This window comes from Trichosurus vulpecula, chromosome 1 (genome assembly GCF_011100635.1).
Source record: "Trichosurus vulpecula isolate mTriVul1 chromosome 1, mTriVul1.pri, whole genome shotgun sequence".
NCBI lineage: Eukaryota > Metazoa > Chordata > Mammalia > Diprotodontia > Phalangeridae > Trichosurus > Trichosurus vulpecula.
Genome location: NC_050573.1, coordinates 17,405,846 through 17,423,377, shown reverse-complemented (window position 1 = coordinate 17,423,377; position 17,532 = coordinate 17,405,846). Strand labels below are relative to the sequence as shown.

Below are 17,532 nucleotides of genomic sequence, written 5' to 3'. Positions count from 1 at the left end.
TAGAGCTGACAAGAACAGACAAGGAAAAACATCTAAGAACCAAAGGTAAACTGAGGTTCTGAAGGCTCCCAAGGACACAGAAATAATGAGATCACTCCTCTCAGGCCAAAGCCCCTCAGTGACTACCCAATCTCCCGACAACTTTCTGAACCTGGAAATTCAAGTCTTGCACTGTCCAGCCTCCAGAGCCCTCTCTCCTCCAAGGATTAGCTCAGCCCAAGAGCCTTTCTTGATTCCCTCCACTGGGACTTGCTCCATCCTCACAGCTCCCAACCCCATTCTGATTTGTACTCAAGCTACACCTATCCATGTCTTCCTCCAGTCATGCTCCATCATGGTCAGGACCCTGGGATCGCAAAGATCATATAAACCCAGAGCAAGCTTGGACTGCTCTCCCTGAACTGACAAGGCTTTTCACAGGGACTAGTGACTGACGATTGCTGTGATGTAGGAAGCATCCACACCAATGGAAGCAGGCCTCCTGGAAGTTTTAGTATGTACCTGCCTGGTCTTGCCCCTGGATTTTATCTTGTCTCTGGTTCTTCCAGGGTTCAGCACTTTGTAAATACTGGATAGGACGAGGCACTGAATACAATGTGAAAATTGTTATTTCTTCAATGTCAACAGAGTCGATGTTTCAGTGCCGGGTTCCAAAAGACATACTTTAAAGATATCTGAAAACTCAGGCTCTAAAAATAGCTGAGCTAAAAAAAAAAAAGTCAGCTCTACAATATGGTGCTTCAAAAGGTCTAACAAGAAGCAAATGTTTGAGCTGCTTTCCTAACACCCACCTAGATGATGCGGTTTCAAACAGGTCTAAATACATAAATTCAAAAAACTTCAGCCCCTGGAACAAAACTGAGAACACCAAAACCAGATGGTACTTCTCCTAAAGGGGGTAGGGTGGGGGGTGGCAGGGAATGTTCATTCACACTTTTACTTTTCACCTCCAGCACCAACCCCAGTACATGGCCAATAACCACAATTACTGCTCCTAATAGCGAACACAGCTAAAGAGGGCTTTAAGCCTCAACCCTATGACCTAAGTTCTCATGATCATTTTATAGACAAGGAAGCAGTGGCTGAAAGTGAAATGACTTGGCCACAGCCACGTCTTTCTGACTCGAGCAGGCACTGAAGAAAAGCTTTCCAACTGATCAGGTGCAACCCTCTTGATTGTACACAGGATTGTACACAGCATGCGCCTAACGCCACACAGCTGGGCAATGACAAAGGCGGGCACAGGCGCATGGTCTCTAGTCTGGTGTTCTTGGCATCTTCCCTAGGCTGGGCCCTGAAGGATGACAGAAGGCACCAGGCTCCATGAGCTCAGAATTGAAGGCATTCTCCTTGCCAACCAGGAGTCTCTTCCATCATTAACTTTGTCCCTGGAGGGATTTCACATCACTGGATTTTTTACCTAAGATTGTAGATTTAGATCCAAGAGGCTTTTCAGAAGGCACCTAAGTTCATCCTCATCTGATAGCAGAGAAAATGGAGAACCAGTGAGAAGCGATGTGCCCCAGGTCTGCTGTGGAACTCTTTCTGGCCCCCTCTCCAATCTGAGTCATGGGGTGCCCAGATCTCCGGTCACTATGGACCTCCCTCCCATCCCCGTGGGCCTCCTCTCTCAACAAGGAGCAGGCCGACTGCTCCCACTGGCTGCCTGTAGAGCAGGAAGGCCCTCCGGCCAGGGCCCATCATTGCCTCCTTTCATGGCTGATGAAAGGTACAGGTGATGAACACTGTGGTTTGTCAAAATTCTGATTATTCAATTCAGACAGTTACCTAATGCAGGCAAAGAAAAGGCTCAGCTTCAAAGTTCTCCCTCACCACATAATGCACTAGAGGATGACCACTACTACAGAATGACCACTACTACAGAATCTAAGACTTGGAAAATAACTGATCCACTGATGCCTTCCTTTAATTGAGTGAGATTAACTGGCAACCAGAAAGACCCCATTTGAGGTTTCTGGGAAAAGCCACAAACACAAGATTTGAAGATGCAAATGTGGAGGAGTTCACATTATGTAGAAAGACACAGAAAGGCACTTTCAGGTATAATCATTGTCATCATATTTATCTAAATGCAAAGCTGAGATCCCAGATGCCTGGAAGATACTTGGTTTAAATGACCCAATACAGGAAACTTTACTAGACCACAAATAACATTCAAAGTAAGATTTTCATCCATTAAAAAAAAAAAAACAAAGGGTTTCTTGCCTCAACCAAAAGAGAAACAAATTTGGGAAAGGCAAAGGTCAGAGCCAGGAAACCTTTACCTTCACTGCACACAAGAAAACAGGAAAGGTCTTGGTAGCCATGATGAAAGGAACATGAGTATCTAGGAGTTTTGCCTTTAAAGCAAACCATTCTCCATCAGGTGACAAAAGCCTCTCCAATTCACCACAGACCATGTAACAAAGCTCAAAGGATGAGGACTAAAATGAGAGAAGCACATATCAATCTTTGAAAAGTCCGTGTGTGACAGCCAAGATCACTGACCTCGCAGGGGTTGAGGGTTGGACATCTGAGCTTGAGGGCCATGGGGATTTGCCACCAATGATCTGCTGTGTGACAGGGAGCACAGCACAGCCTCCCTGATACTGTCTCCTCACCCAGACAGCACCCCCTCACCGAGTTTTCACAAACAAATGTGTATTAAAGGAAATGGCAACTATATAAATCGGGAAGTAATGCCATTGCCCAGTCAGATGCCCATCATCTCCCTAATAGACTCCTCTGAAAGCCTCCTTTTCGTCTCTCTGACTCATCTCCCCCTCCCCTCCAAAGCCACCTCACAGGTCAAGTGATGATATTCTTAATGCCACCTTCAGACCATGTCATCCCCCAGAACCCAATACCAGCTCCTCTGCCACTGACACTAACAGCCCATCCCAACGCAGCTCCAGTTTCCTTTCCCAGCTTCTCATGCATCTCTCCCCTTCACCCAGGACTCAGTTCCTCACAGGTCCCCGGGAGGGCCTCTGCCTGCTTGCCCCCGTCCCTGCACACAACTCCTACTCGGGGGCTTTCCTGCTCCCCAGAGCTGCTCCAGCCCACTCCCAAGGGACTCCGTCTATACACTCTGCACACAGTCATATGCATCCATTTTATCCTTTGTGGGGAGAAACGGCTTCATGTTTCTCTTCATGTCCCTAGCTCCCAGCACAGTGCCGGGCACAGCAGGTGTTTAATAGAAATGCTATCTGATTGCTATTTATGTTTTCAAGCACAACATTCGGTTCATGAACTTGACATTTTTCCTCCTGTAGAGCTGCTGCTGGTATGGCCACAACGAACAAAGTCAGTGATCAGGGACTCAACGTATAAACTGAGTTTTCCTCATGGCCTCTGGCCCAGAGAGACAACTGCCCAGCTCACACTGGGAGGCAGAGGGCTCAACAGGCACTCACCAATGGCATCCCACTACCAACACTCAAAGTTATCCTTCACTAAAGAAAGACAGCTGCGAAGAACGGGAAATTCTTCATTCTCCTAAGGATGTCCACTTTTTGAATAACCATTAAGGCACTACAGAAAATAAAGAAATCATGACTATGCAGCTCAGCTTAGATCGCTTTGACTATAAACTAAATATCTGGTATGTGCAGTTCATGTTGCTAAAAAAGAGGGCTGGCACGTGGAAGTCATTATAGTGGACCCAATTTTATGCCTGACTCTGATTACAAAATTGGAAATGAGCTCCTACACAAAAAATTAGGACACCAAATACAACAGCAATCACACTAGACAATGTGACACGTTTTTCCAAGTACAGATTTGAAAGAAATTGATAATTTATGATAAAATACATCAATATTTCATCAGTCTCTGGCAGTCTCAATGTCTCAGTCTCACAATCCTCTGTTCTCTGTTGCTCATTTGAAGTCCTATAAATTATTTGGCTAGAGAGGCCAATGTCTATGAGACTGAAGTCTTTAAAACGTGAGTACAGGAGAGCGAGTGGGCTTGCCGACTGCTCCTAGCGTGGCCTTCTCTTTCAGAGGAGAAGCCAGGGCTTACCGGTGACAGCCTTTGGGCCTGCTTTAGCACGGCTGGCAAAGCTCAAAATGAGCGAGACAGTTTCAGGAATATGTTAAAACAAATTTAGGATAAATGTGCATCTCCTCTAACTTAGAAATGCCAGAATCCTACATAGGAGATTGTTCATAATTTTTGAGCAAGTCTCTGGTTCTAACTTGTACAAGTCATTTCAGGAAAACATCTGAATCTTAGTAAGCCATCAGATATACAGACTGGGGAGGGAAAAGGCTTTATTCCTCCAATAGTATCAACTCTTACCAAACAATGCCAAGGCTAGTGTTCGAGGCAGCAGCCCTGAGGCAGGACTACAGACTGTCTGTCAGACAGAGAAGGAATCTGTCGGGGGCCCAATCTCTCCAGAGGCATAAGACTTCTTTAATAAGCCACCACACGAGTTATTTGCTGTAACATCACAACAATCTATTTCCGAGCACCAACTGGCACCTAGACACACACTATTTATAGATGGCCTGAGAGTGGCTTAAAAATAGACAGATGAGTTGCAAAATAAAACCCTGATGGCAGAAAACCTGCTCTGGGCATTTTTAATTATAGGGAGTATTTACATTCTTTTCTTGTCCCATAAGCATTAATCCATCCAGCTTTCCTTTAAGCTTGGACAGTTGACTCAATGGGCACTCTGAAATAAATTCATAAGGCAAATTCAAACAACTGTCTTACCCTAGGCTACCTAGGCACCTTCATCAGGATGTTCCATGGATATCTTGAAACTCAACATATCTCCAAGTGGAGCTCTTTTTCTTCCTCCTATCAAACCTGCCCCTCCCAACTCCCTTCCCTCAATCCCTGCCAAGGTCAAAACACACACACACACACACCCCAATTAATGGCCCGTGGTCATATGCCCTCATTTCAGGGCCTTACTCTCTTCCACTATAGACTACAACAGCTTTAACTGAAGGATGCCGAAGCCTGGCTCTGAGGGCCCAATTCAAATCTCATCTCTGATGATGACAACCTCCCTGGCCTCAGTTTCCTCGCATACACTGATGCAGGATGGATGTTCAGCTCAGATCCATGATCCAAAGGGTGTCTAACCCACACTGCACAGTTATCAAAATAACCTCTCTAAAGTTCGAGTCTGACTGCATCATCCCCATGTAAGACCCTCAGACGGATCCCTCCTGCCTCCAGGATGAAGCTTTGGCAAGGCTTTCCCGGGTGCCTTTTGCTTACCCTTCTACACTACCTGCTTAGGATTCCTTGTCTTGGACCCCATGTGCTAGCCCCCAGACCCAGCTCTCCCTGGCCTCTCCACACCCTGCAGTCTGCCTGCCTCCTGGCCTGGCGATTCATCATCTGCCCCTCCTCCAAGCAGTCCAACCTCGTAGCTTTCCTGGCCTCACAGCCCCCTGGCCTCATAGCTGCCATGGCCTCGTAGCCCCACTGCCTCACAGCCCCATGATCAGTGTTCTCTCTCCTTACTCAAACCTCAAACCGTGTGCATGGTTCTCTGTGTACCAAGGAAAACAAATTCTCCTTGGGGGCAGGGACTAGTTTGTTTTTGCCTCTGGATCTGCTGTGCCCAGCAGTGCTGGCTAGCTGGAACACTGGTCCAACTAGACACAAACATTGGTCCTGACAGCTAAAGTATAATTAACAAATGTAAAGAAACAGGGTCCTTTGTGTAGACAACTGATTTAGCATTTGTTAAAGACTAACCAAACCATAAATCTGTACGGGAAGAGTTCCACTGTCCAGTTCATGGGAAACTGCTCCCCCCGACCCCCCCACCCAAGTCCCTCCAAAGGGTGCTGCACTTACAGAGGTTTTGGGGCCACTCTGGTTGTTACTGGGGGACTACCTATATCCGCTGGCTGCTTCCATGGAACCAAACTCCAGGGAGCCCATTATAGTTTTCCCGTAAACATCAGTCCCTTCCCAAGATTTACTAACTGCCCAATCAATGCTCTGAAGCCAAGACCATCCAACAACACCCTTCAGGGATTATACCTTCCAGTTGGGTCCCAAAGGTCCTCTCTTGGTCTTCACTGACTGGAATAATGCTGGGTCTTCATCCGGTTTATAATCCTGCCAGACAGAGAAAAGTATGAGTTATGGAGATACCCTGGAAACAGGACTGGGTCCGAGAATCAGGGCTCAAATCCCAGCTGTGTGACCTATCCCTGAGGGCCTCAGGCCTCTCTTCAATCGAAAGACAGCACAAGTCTAGAGGAACATCAGGGTCTCTTCTAGCTCTAAATCTGTGAACCTATGAGTCAGAGAGGAAAATAAATGAGTAAACATCTAGTCACGCAGGAAAGGCTCTTTGAGGGTACTGAGCCCCCGACAGAACATGTCGCAGCTATGTAGAAAACTTTCCCAACAAACCGGGTGGGACCTCCCCCACATCTGAGGTGTGTAACATGGAGCACATTTTTCCCGCATCCTTCCACTCTATTACTACAGCAATCAGCTATGTCTCTTACACATGGACAGAGAGGGGGCATGCACCCACCCAGAGGCTGGCAATAACCAGACTTACGGAAGCAGGGGCTTCCTTGGGCCTAACACCAAGAGGCAAAGGACAGGACAAGCTACCTCCCCTCAACAATCCAGGGACTACAGAAGCTCCAGATGTTGGCACGTTGGCGCTCCATGACCTCTCTGACCCAGAGACAGCACTTGAGGTGGCCTGGGAAAGCACTGCTTCAGGACTGTCTTAATCATACTGGAGAAAGGAGTCATGGACTTCAAGGTCAGTACCAACAGAGCCATGGAGCTTCCCCTACTACCAGGGGAGAGGAAGAGAAACATTCAGCAGTTAAATGAATTCCTCTGTTTCACTCTAACTGCTACAATATCTACTGATCCTCATATCAGAAACAGCATCCCGAGCAGTAAATCACTGACCCCAAGATGTGCGCAGAGTCCCGAAGCCTCTCCTCCACCCACGGGGCGGAGCTAGGTGCAGGGAGGACACTGGGAGCGAGAGCTGGCTGGAACCCTGTGGCATTCACAACACTAAGAGGATGACATTTGCTCTGAACACACCACGGGCATCTGGGGAATAGTTAAAACAGCCTGCTGACCAGCCACTTCCCCTTCCTCTAACCCAAAACAAGGACACAATCATTTCTATCAATCACACACGCTTGCTGAGGCCACATTTCAAAAACAGGAAAAACTGATAGGCATCTTACACGTGATATCTGAGAGGTAAATACGACTTACTACAGGGATTCTCCACATTTACTCCACTGCTCACACGGCTAACACGCAGAGTGACAGTAATGACAGCTAGCATTTCCAGAGCACTTTAAAATATTACTTCATTTGATCTTCACGGCAATCCCACAGGTGCTGGTATTATTTCTATTTGACAGCCAAGGAAACTGAAGGGAACAAAGGCCAAATGACTTGGCCAGGGTCTCCCAGCTAGTAAGGCTGGATTTGAACTCAGCTCTTTCTGACTCCAGGTACAACGCTATCCATTGCACCACCCAGCTGTCTCTCTTTGGGAAGGAGCTTCACAGTCAGAAGACTTTAGCTCAAATTTGGCCTCCGATCACCTGTATGCTTTCAGGCAGGCCCTGTCACTTCCTTGGGCCTCAGTGACCTTATTTGTAAAATGAGGAATTGCTGGGCTCCCAGGTCCCTGAGGTCCTTCCCAGCTCTAGACCCAGGATCCTAATTTATGGGCAAAGAACTGAATAATGTACCTAGAATGATTATAAGCCACTTCTGCCAGGCCAACAGGGTGAAGCTGGAAAAAGAAAAAAAATGGGAAAAAAGCCTTTAGAAAAAACCTCATCAACTAGAGAAGCATTTCAAGAGATAATTAAGCAGCAGGGGCACCTACTAATAATTGGGACACAGTTTACAAAGTGTTTTCCTCTCAAGAGCCTTGAGGCAAATCTTAAAACAGCATCTGCACTCCCATTTCACAGATAAAGACGCTGACGGTGAGAAGGTGAGTGAGGACCTGCAGCAGGTCACATCCAATGGAAGCACAGAGCCTAGAACTCAAGCCTCTGGACTCCCAACCTGGGCCCTGGGCTTGATCCCAAGGAGCTTCTCCACTAACAGCCCATTTGGTAAGAAGGAAAGGCGTCATCTGCTTAGTCCAGAGCATACAAACTCAGAGCAAGAATCCTCACGGGACCCAACAAGTGGTCATCTGGCTTTTATCGGCGGGCCTCCGGAGCCTCCTATAACCCTCTGGGACAGTTCTCACTGCCAGGATGGTTTTCCTTACACCCAGCCTTGATCTGCTTCTCGGCAACCTCCAGACGCCTCATCTGGTTCTGCCTCAGGGCCAAGCCATGAAGGTCCAGTGTTCCTGGCTGTTGACGGCCCTTCCAACACTTGAGGAAGGAAATCATGTCACCTTCCTTGCTTCAGGGCAGCCAGACCTTGTTATTTCAACTGACCCTCATGTGACATGGCCTGAAGGCCCTCCACCATGCCCGCTATTCTCCTGTGGGCACCCTTCAGTCTATTAATGTGGTGGCCATATGGAGTGCAAGCAGGCCAGAAAACCAAGTTCAGGGAGGTCCCCCACTGTCTTACCCCTGGACACTATGCCTGTCCATTATTGGTAACAAGCACTAAAGATAAATAAACAAGGCCTGCCCTGCCATACCAGGTCTTACTGTTTTACAAAAAGGTAGACCAAGTCACTACACCCCACAAAATCAGCCATGAATACACACGCATTCAATCAGGGGCCAGGCCACGTTGTTTCCCCCTTGGCAACATCTCCCAAATGTGCCCCCTTCTCTCCTGACACTGCCAACAGCTGCTTGGGGGTGGGGCGTGGGGGGGCCTGCCTGCCTCAAGGCTCTCCTCCATTCAGCTGCCTAAGTAATCTTCCTAAAGTACAGATCTGACCATGTCACCCCCTACTCAATAAATGCCAGAGGCTCCCTATGCCTCCAGGATCAAACATAAAATTTTCTCTCTGGTGTTCAAAGCCCTTCACACCGTGGCCTCTTCCTGCATGCCCTTCCAGCCTTCCCCCAGCTTACTCGCCCCCTCCAAGTCTTCTGTGATCCAATGATAGTCGGCTCCTTGGCGCTCCTTCCTGCGTGCAGCACGCTGTCCCTCCTCCCCCCTCCTCCGGGCTTCCCTTCTGCAGGAAGCCTTCCAAGGTGCTCCAGCTCAGGGCCTTCCTCTGGATTCTCTCCAATTTGTCCTGCCTGTATCTCATCTGTCCAGTTGTCTGCCTGTCATCACCCTGTTTTTGCCCTTTTTTGTAGACCAAGAACTAACCAGTGAGATTTTAAAGTGGATGTGAATTTTGTGCTCAGAATGCCCTCCTCATTCTCCTCTACACTGGATACCTCTCAGCCAAACGCAAAATTTCCCTCAGAATTCACATGAATCAACAACACATTCCATGCCCCTATTATGGAATGACTGCCAGATCCAGAGGGGCTTTAAAGTTTCCTGATCACTTTACCTAGATTCTCACTGGCACTTCATTCTGGCCCTTTGAGCCAAGTTCTACCAGTATCATTTATTAGCCCCTTTGGATGAGGAAACTGAGGCTCAGAGAAGATAGATGAGGTGACCAGGGTCATGCAGCTAAACATGAGAGGCAGCATTAGAACGCAGATCTCTCAACCCCCAAGACCAGTTTTTTTACCCCTACAGCATCATGCCGCTGCTTCTCACATGGTCCATGCTGAGGAGACTGTCCTGAAGTCTGACGGGGACAGAGTAGGGTAAAGAAAGGGCTCTTTCATCAGAGAACTTGAGGTCAAGGTAGGGAGACGACCTGAAGACCCTTAAAAAGAGAACTAAACAAACAAGGCAATTCATTAACTGCTGATCACTGCCCAATGAGGGCTCCGGACAGTAAGATTAAATCCTTAAAAAAACCAATGTTTGTAGAATAGCTCTATCCCACAAAGCTTGCTTTGGGAGCATCATTATGACAAACCTACCAATGCTATGATCTTATGGGAGGACAATGCAATCATCTCATGGGGGGGCCCAACAAGGGCTTGAACACCACAAGCCAGTGTCAATGTGTCACATCCCACAGGGAGCATCTTTCAAGGGGGAAAGAGAAAAGAATCCAAAGAGCTCACGAGGCACCAGGCAGGGGGCTGCGTCAAGGAATCAAGTGATGTTTATATGTGTATGTATGTATATCTGCATCCATATCTATACACACATATACATATATAATGTATGTATTTATGTGTATGTGTGTGTGTGTGTGTGTGTATATATATACAGAGAGAGAGAGAGAGAGAGAGAGAGAGAGAGAGAGAGAGAATGTTAGAATTTTTGAAAAAATGGATGTCTGGTTGAAATTGTGGTCAGTCCATGAAATCTGTTCCCCCAAAGAGGCCAGGGGAAGGGGATGAAGTAAATGAAAATCCCCTCCAATCTACCCCACTACATGCCTGCTACTCTTTCCTCTAAGGATTTCTACTATGTATTTCATTTATTAGAACAGAATGAAGAGGAACAGGCCTTTCAAACTCTTCTGATTTAAGCCTAACATGTGCAATTTTTAAACGGCACAGAATCAAACAAAACCACCATGTTTGTGCTTCTAATTCTCATCTGAGCACACAGGGCCATAAACAGAGTGCAGGAATGGAGTCAGAAAAGCCAGATCCAAAACTCTATTCTGCTTAATGCTGTGTGATTTCAGACAAGTCACTTCCTCTCTTTGGACCTCAATTTTCTCATCTGTAAAATGGGGGTGGGGGATTTTACACCTCTAGGCTCAGAGACCTCAGAGTGAATTCTAAATCTATGATTAATCCTATGAACTTACATGGTAAGTCGGTACTCAAAAGGTATTTTTAAAGACACTTCAATATTCCTGTGCCTTGGAGATCAAACTGATCTTTCCTCTAAGACACCTTTCTTCCTACAAAAGAACAAATTCTGGGGTGGCTAGGTGGCACAGTGAGTAGAGCACCAGCCCTGGAGTCAGAAGGACCTGAGTTCAAATCCAGCCTCAGACACTTAACACATGTACTAGCTGTGTGACCTTGGGCAAGTCACTTAACCTCAATTGCTCTGCCAAAAAAACAAACAACAACAAAACAAACAAAAAAAAAAACAAACAAGAACAAATTCTGCCTTTATTTAAAGAGAAGCAAAATAGGTAAAGACACTCCCAAGCAAAATGCAGGCCCTCTCATTTTCATACAGCTCCACCCTGGGCACACTTCATCTTGCCCAAACCAGGCATTTCTGCCTTCTTATCATCTTAGTCTGTAAAGGTAGCACCAAGACAGAAAGTGTCTATCACTCCTGTTTTGAGAGCAGCCATTTTATCTCTGGGCTACCTGTCTTTCTCCAGTCTCACTGTGATGTGGCCAGTTTGGTCTTACTCCATGTGGATGGATACCAGTCGATTTCTAACCAAATCACAATGAACAAATATATTCCTTCATGTATGACAGTTTCAGAATAGAGAATGCAACCTCAGCTACCAATTATAGCTGCAAATGAGCAATAGAGTGGAATGAGACAGCCTGCTGGCTTTGTTAGTATTCGCTCTCCCTCGGGATCCCATGGGGAAAGGAGCGGATCTGATGAAGAGGAGCCCTTGGCTCATGGTTTATTGTGCTTGCCACCAGCTGTAGACTTCTCATCTCATTAGTTCTTTTAGAATACTGTGGGGGAAGACAGCTGTAGCCGGCTTGCTCCTGGGTATTCTGAAGGCTGAATCTGCTATGCACTTTCTGTAATCCTTGGGAAAAAAAGAAAGCAAATTCACTTGGCCAAGGAAATGTATTTTTAAATGCATTTTCAAATTATGTTTAGAAGCAGACATCGCTTAGGTGCATTGTGTTTAAAATTTTTTATGATCAAATGTTAATTATATGCTGCCCCAAAGGACCGGGTGGGCAGGGGGCAGAAGGACCAGAGGAAGCTTTGTAAAGCCAGTATTATGAGATTAGGTGTCATTTCCCTAGAAATTATTCCTTCCTTTATGAGTAGAATAGTGCCCCAAACATAAAAATACAAATGACAGACAATGGCAAATTCTGATTAATGCTAATATAACTTTTTTTTAATTGAAAAGAGCTATTTATTTGCAAGTGAAAGCCAAGATTTCCTTTCGAGATCTAATCAAATGTAATAAATAACAAATAAGTGTTAACACTGCAATGAAAGACATTCATTAAAATCTCATAAATGTTTTTTCCTGGGTTGAGATGTGCAAGTTCTAAGACCTTTGGGGGTGCATTTCTTTATCACTGCACTCCTTGGAGACCAGACCCACAGAGAATACCAAGAAAGCTAGCTCTAAGACAGACATCACCCAATGGAGAAGTTCAAAATCTCTTCCTAGGCTGAGGCATCCCCCAAATGTCCTGTGCCCCAGAGCTGACCAGTGGCCTGTTCTCCCATGACAATGAGAAGGGTTGATAATGGTATGATAATGGAGCCTGTGAGGACAGAAGGAAGCCTTAAGGGCAGGGTGAAAACATGATTGTGAACTCAGGCCTCTACTGAAAGAAAAGGCAGATTCCCAAAAGCTACACATGTGATCATAATGGGTGCACTGCATTGGGACGACTAGGGATAGCCCCCAAAGGACACCAGATTACAAAAGCCCAGCTCCCGGGAACTGGGAAAGATTGCAGGGGGGTCCTGGAGAGCAGCCACGGCTATGGAAATAACAACACTGAGCCAGTCCTGCATTCACTCATCTCCAAGGTGAGAACAACCAGATTTCTGTCTATGCCCTACGCTACCAAAAAAAAATCTACAAGAAAAAGGCCAGGCAGTCAATATCCACCATTTACCCTAGTTCAGCAGCGACGTCCTGATCCAGATGCCCAGATTACTCAGCCCTGTCTTCCTTCTCCCTCCGCCCTTTCCCCCTAACTACCTGGTGTTCACGTTATGTTTACTCCATGTATACATCTCCGTGCACATGGTGTCTCCCTTGAGAGAACAGTGGTTCCTCGAGGGCAGGGATTGTTTCATTTTTGTCTATATCCCCAGTGACTAGGACAGGATCGGGCACACAGCAGAGACTTTTAATACATGCTTGTTGACTGAAAGTGAAGCAGAAAATTAAGAGGTGTATTAACACTTCTAAGATAGAAAACCAAAGATGGAAGACATAATTAGAAAGGTGCAATCTCAGAAATCCAGAGTTTTATATCAGCTACACCAGGACTAAACCAATGGTTTTTAGAACTCCACTTTCATTCGTATGTGACTGAAGCCTTTATTTTTCTCTTTTTTACTAGATCCACAAATGATGAAACCTTGAGTTTCCCAGAGTATATTTTTTGTATGTAATGTAAGTAAGCCTCATTATTTCAGATCATGACACCCTGGAATTCATCCTTTCTGTAAGAGGCCAGATTAGAGTTTATCTTAACACTACTTAGACAAAAACTTAGTTGTGATATATAAATTAAGAGTTGGAAACACTTTCAAGAAATTCATGGTTACTGTGCTAAGTTAACGACTTGTACATTTACATTAAACTTAAGAAAGATCTCTCCCTACAACAACTCAGAGTAGTATAAGTATAATCATTCTCATTTTATAGTTAAGGAAGGTGAAGCCCAGAAAGGTTATGTTGACTTGCTCAAAGTCACACAATTACTAATAGTTAAGACACCTGATTAAAACCTAGATCTTCCACATTTCCAGGGCAAACTTTCCAGTCCAAGAGAAGCTGCTAATTACAAACCATTCCATCCAATTTGACAAAGCTAAAGCTTTAAATAAGGCAGCTTATTGTGGACTAAGGACCAGGGGCAAGACGGTTACAAAGTTTGGATAAATCACAGTCTGGCCCTCACAGAGCTTCCCCTTAAGCAAGGGAAGAGAACACACATCATTAACAGTAGTTATCATAGCAGCTGCATTTGTATACAGTGTAGCTTATAAATGCACAGAGACTTTGGGAATACTCTGTATAGCTAAAGGCAGAGGCATTGACCTCAGAGCCCCCAAACTCCACAATGAGCCAAATCAAAATGTAACTGGGAAATGTTTAACAAAATAAAAATATGATAAAACACAGACCATGTTAATTTGTGGTTTTCTAAGTCAATATATGACCGCAGGGAGTGCAAACCTTTACACAAGTCATCTTATTTGATTCTCACAACAGCCTGATTTTAAAGATGAAGAAACTGAGGCTGAGATAGGTTGAATGACATACACACAGCAGGATTTGCACTCAGGTCTTCCTGACTCTAAGAGTTGCCTAAATATCCAAGAAGGGGAAAAGAAAAATGACAAATGAAAAGTCAGGATCAACAGGGCAGGGGCAGGGCCACCTTCAAGGCAATGTCTACACTGGCCCTCACGGGACGAGAGGAATTCAGTGGAAGAGGGAGAAGCCACTGTAGGGTAAATCATTTCCAATGCTTCGTTGGCACTTTCTGACACTGAGTATATCTTAAAGGGATAAAACAGTGTTTTTCAAAAGTCCTCAGTCCTTTCAAATCTTTTTGCCAGATTAGTTCCCAGTACTGGAAGGCATCCCTGCTTTCTTTCATCACCAGCAGCCACAATGGCTGCCATGCCCCCCCCCCCCGCCCCCCTGCACCAGAGAGCTTGGCTGTACAAAAGCCCAGGGGTATCTGGAGTTTGTGTCTGAATTCTTAGGAAGTTTAAGCAGAGAAAAGAAAGAAGCTGAGAAAGGTGGGGGGGGGGGAGCGGGAAGAGGAGACATGGTCCACATATACCACCCCCCCCCCCTCACTGTTATATATGAGGAGACGCTGATCTATTAGTATTATAAAAGAAGGACATTTGCTAATCCCAAGATCCTCAGGAAGGATCAGGCCTTAAGATCGTACAAACTTTGGGAGGGAAAGACTTCCCCGGGCACAGCAGAGTTTAGGGAAGCAATGTAGCATATCTCCCTTGCCACACAACCTCCAACCAATCAACAATCATTTCTTAAGTACCAGACACACAGATATAAATACATACTAAAGAGAAATAAAATCATTTGGAAGCCCTATAAGGTGGGGGGGTTGGTGTGTGCGGGTGTACCAGACCTGAGATTCTGAAGGACACAATGGATTCCAAGCGGTAAAGGTAAGGAGCAAGAGGAGTCCTTTCCACTCACTCTGAAAAGGATCTTACTGGCTTGTGATTTAATAAAGAGAAAATCAATGTGGGGCAGCCAACTCTCTGATGCAGACCTCCTGGCCTGGCCAGGTCTGTCCTCTGATGACAGACACAATCCACCTTTCCAAGGTTACCCAGACTGCTAAGATCCGACAGAGCTATAGGTCAGCTAGGGCAGTCTCAGAAAATCCAGGGTCATTCACCTCCATACAACAAAGGGAGACCTTTAGTGGTCTGACTGTATTATGAACTTTGAAGGAAATCTTTAGTATGCTGTTTATAAGTAAGAATACATTTTCCTCTGGGAACAATCACATCAAACTTTTACAATACAACTCTTTAGGAAACTTGGGTCTAATTATATTTATAACCTAAGAATTTAGGTGAATCTGCGCACACCCAAGAGAAGCAATGTCCAGGATGGGAGAGGGCCAGGGTTAGAGCTAGGAAGGTTTGGTTTCCACTTCTGCCTTTAACCTGGGAGAGGTGGGGGCAGGCTGTAGGTGAGGCAGAGGAATTCTGAGATGTAGTGGGACCAAAGCCACTCAGGTGTGCCTGCACCAAGATGGCAAGCGCCAGGGAGGGAAAGAATAAAAAAAATTTTTAAAAACAGCTCATCAAAGCTTCCTTGCCAATATTTCTTGGGTCCAAAAACAGACCACCACACTTCCAGCCAGGGTGAGATAGTCTCCAAAAGATATTTTATTGGATGCATTTACAATTGTGATTCTGAGAAGGCTTCATCGGACTACCCAATGGGTCCATGACACCAAAAGCATGAAGAATGTGTTGAGGGTAGTAGGTGTGAAAGCACTGGAAAGGCGTGAAGGAGGCAGATTGTTAAGGACTTCAAATCCTTGACAGATTTTTCTATTTGATCGTGGAGTTTACTGAAAGGGACCGGGGGATGATTGAGATATCAATTAAGTTGGGATTTTCTTACTGTTTTAAAATGATTAAGTGTCTTTGATTTGAGCCTCTCTAGGTGCAAAGTCCCAGGCCCAAACCCCTATCTACTAGGTGCTTAAGCTTATGTGGGCGTGAAGCCCTCAGGTTCCTAAGGGGAGCTGCTAAGACCAGAGCCAATAGTAGGAGCCTAAGTTCTGGTCACTCAGATGACATTTGATGATGGCTAAAGAGTGCATAAAAAGAGAGAACAGAGATATTTGCTTAAGGCTCTCACTCTTGGCAGAGTGCTGATGTGGAGACCCTGGGCAGCTGTAGTTAAGAGCCCTACAGCTTGTAAACCGGGATGTTTGGACTTTGTTAAACCCTGGTAACTATGCATTGAGATTTGAATCAGAGAAGGTCTGTCTGCTGATGTTTCTAATTTGTTTGTTTTTGCTCTGAAGTTCAGGGTACTGGCTTTTTCCCCTGAACTAAGTGAATGATATTCGTACGCTGGATTAAAGTAAGATTGTTAATCCCTTCACATAGCTTTCCTTAGTTAAGCAGACCAAAAGAAGCTGTGTGGGCAGCTTTCTGTGTGCTGGTTATTGGTGGGTCTTACACCCCTTCAGCAGCCGCTAGCAGATTGTTGCAACAATGACATGGCCAGACCTACATTTCAGAAAAATCACTTTAGTATCTGAGCAGAATATACCAAAGTGAGTGGACTGAGGATGACACTGAGGCAGAGAATCTGAGGGACAGGTTTAGGGAGAATTCTGTTCTGGAGATGGTTAAGTTTAAGTTATCTACAGAAGATTTCATTCAAGATGTCCAAAAGGCAGCTAGATGGTGACAGGAAATTGGAAGATGCCTACCATGTGCCAGGCACTGTGCTAACCACAGAGGGAGATCAGAGCTGGCCATACACATCCAGCAATCATCTGCATGGAGATGCAGCACCACAGACAAGTCAAATAAAGCCTCAGGGTCTCAGTCAGAGGAGCTGGGATCAACTATATATACTGGTGCCAGAAGTTTACACGCTGATGAGGTCTCTGAGGCAGGTGGCTTTCAGTCTCCCCCAATTTCATGGAGTATGTGGGGGGCACTGAGACATTCCAGGGGAACTGTCTGACACAGAGTGCGGCTAATTAAATATGTGCTGGACATTCGAATGTTAAATGACAGCACTAATTCAGCTGAGCTAATTTTCCCTCCAGATATTTGTCGCTTTACATTTGTATCAGAAATTAGTTAGCCAAACAGCTCAAGATCAACCTTCCCCAATTATATACTGAAGGAGATAAAAGCAGAAACAACTGTAACAAAACATTCCTATTAAATCCAAGCTACAGTAGCCTCCCTCCCCCATTGAACAAGTTGCTGATATTGTTCCAGGTGCTAAATGCAAAGAGAGGCCCAGAGCAGCTGGCCGGCTCGTCCTTCTTTGTCCACCCCACCTGGCAGGTGGCAGGTTTAGTCTGTGTGACTCTTAAAAGGACAGAAACATGGTCTGCGCACAAATAGCAATTTCCTCAA

General features: G+C 45.6%; 1 protein-coding gene across 2 annotated transcripts in view; it reads right to left on the bottom strand.

Moving 5' to 3' along the window:
• The window catches only part of PITPNB (phosphatidylinositol transfer protein beta), an 87,579-nt gene that overhangs the window by 21,036 nt on the left and 49,011 nt on the right, over positions 1–17,532 (bottom strand). For both annotated transcript variants that reach the window (XM_036765706.1, XM_036765703.1), the window contains exon 8: positions 6,025–6,102. In XM_036765706.1, the coding sequence (XP_036621601.1) occupies positions 6,025–6,102 (78 nt within the window). The remainder of the gene's footprint in view (positions 1–6,024; positions 6,103–17,532) is intronic.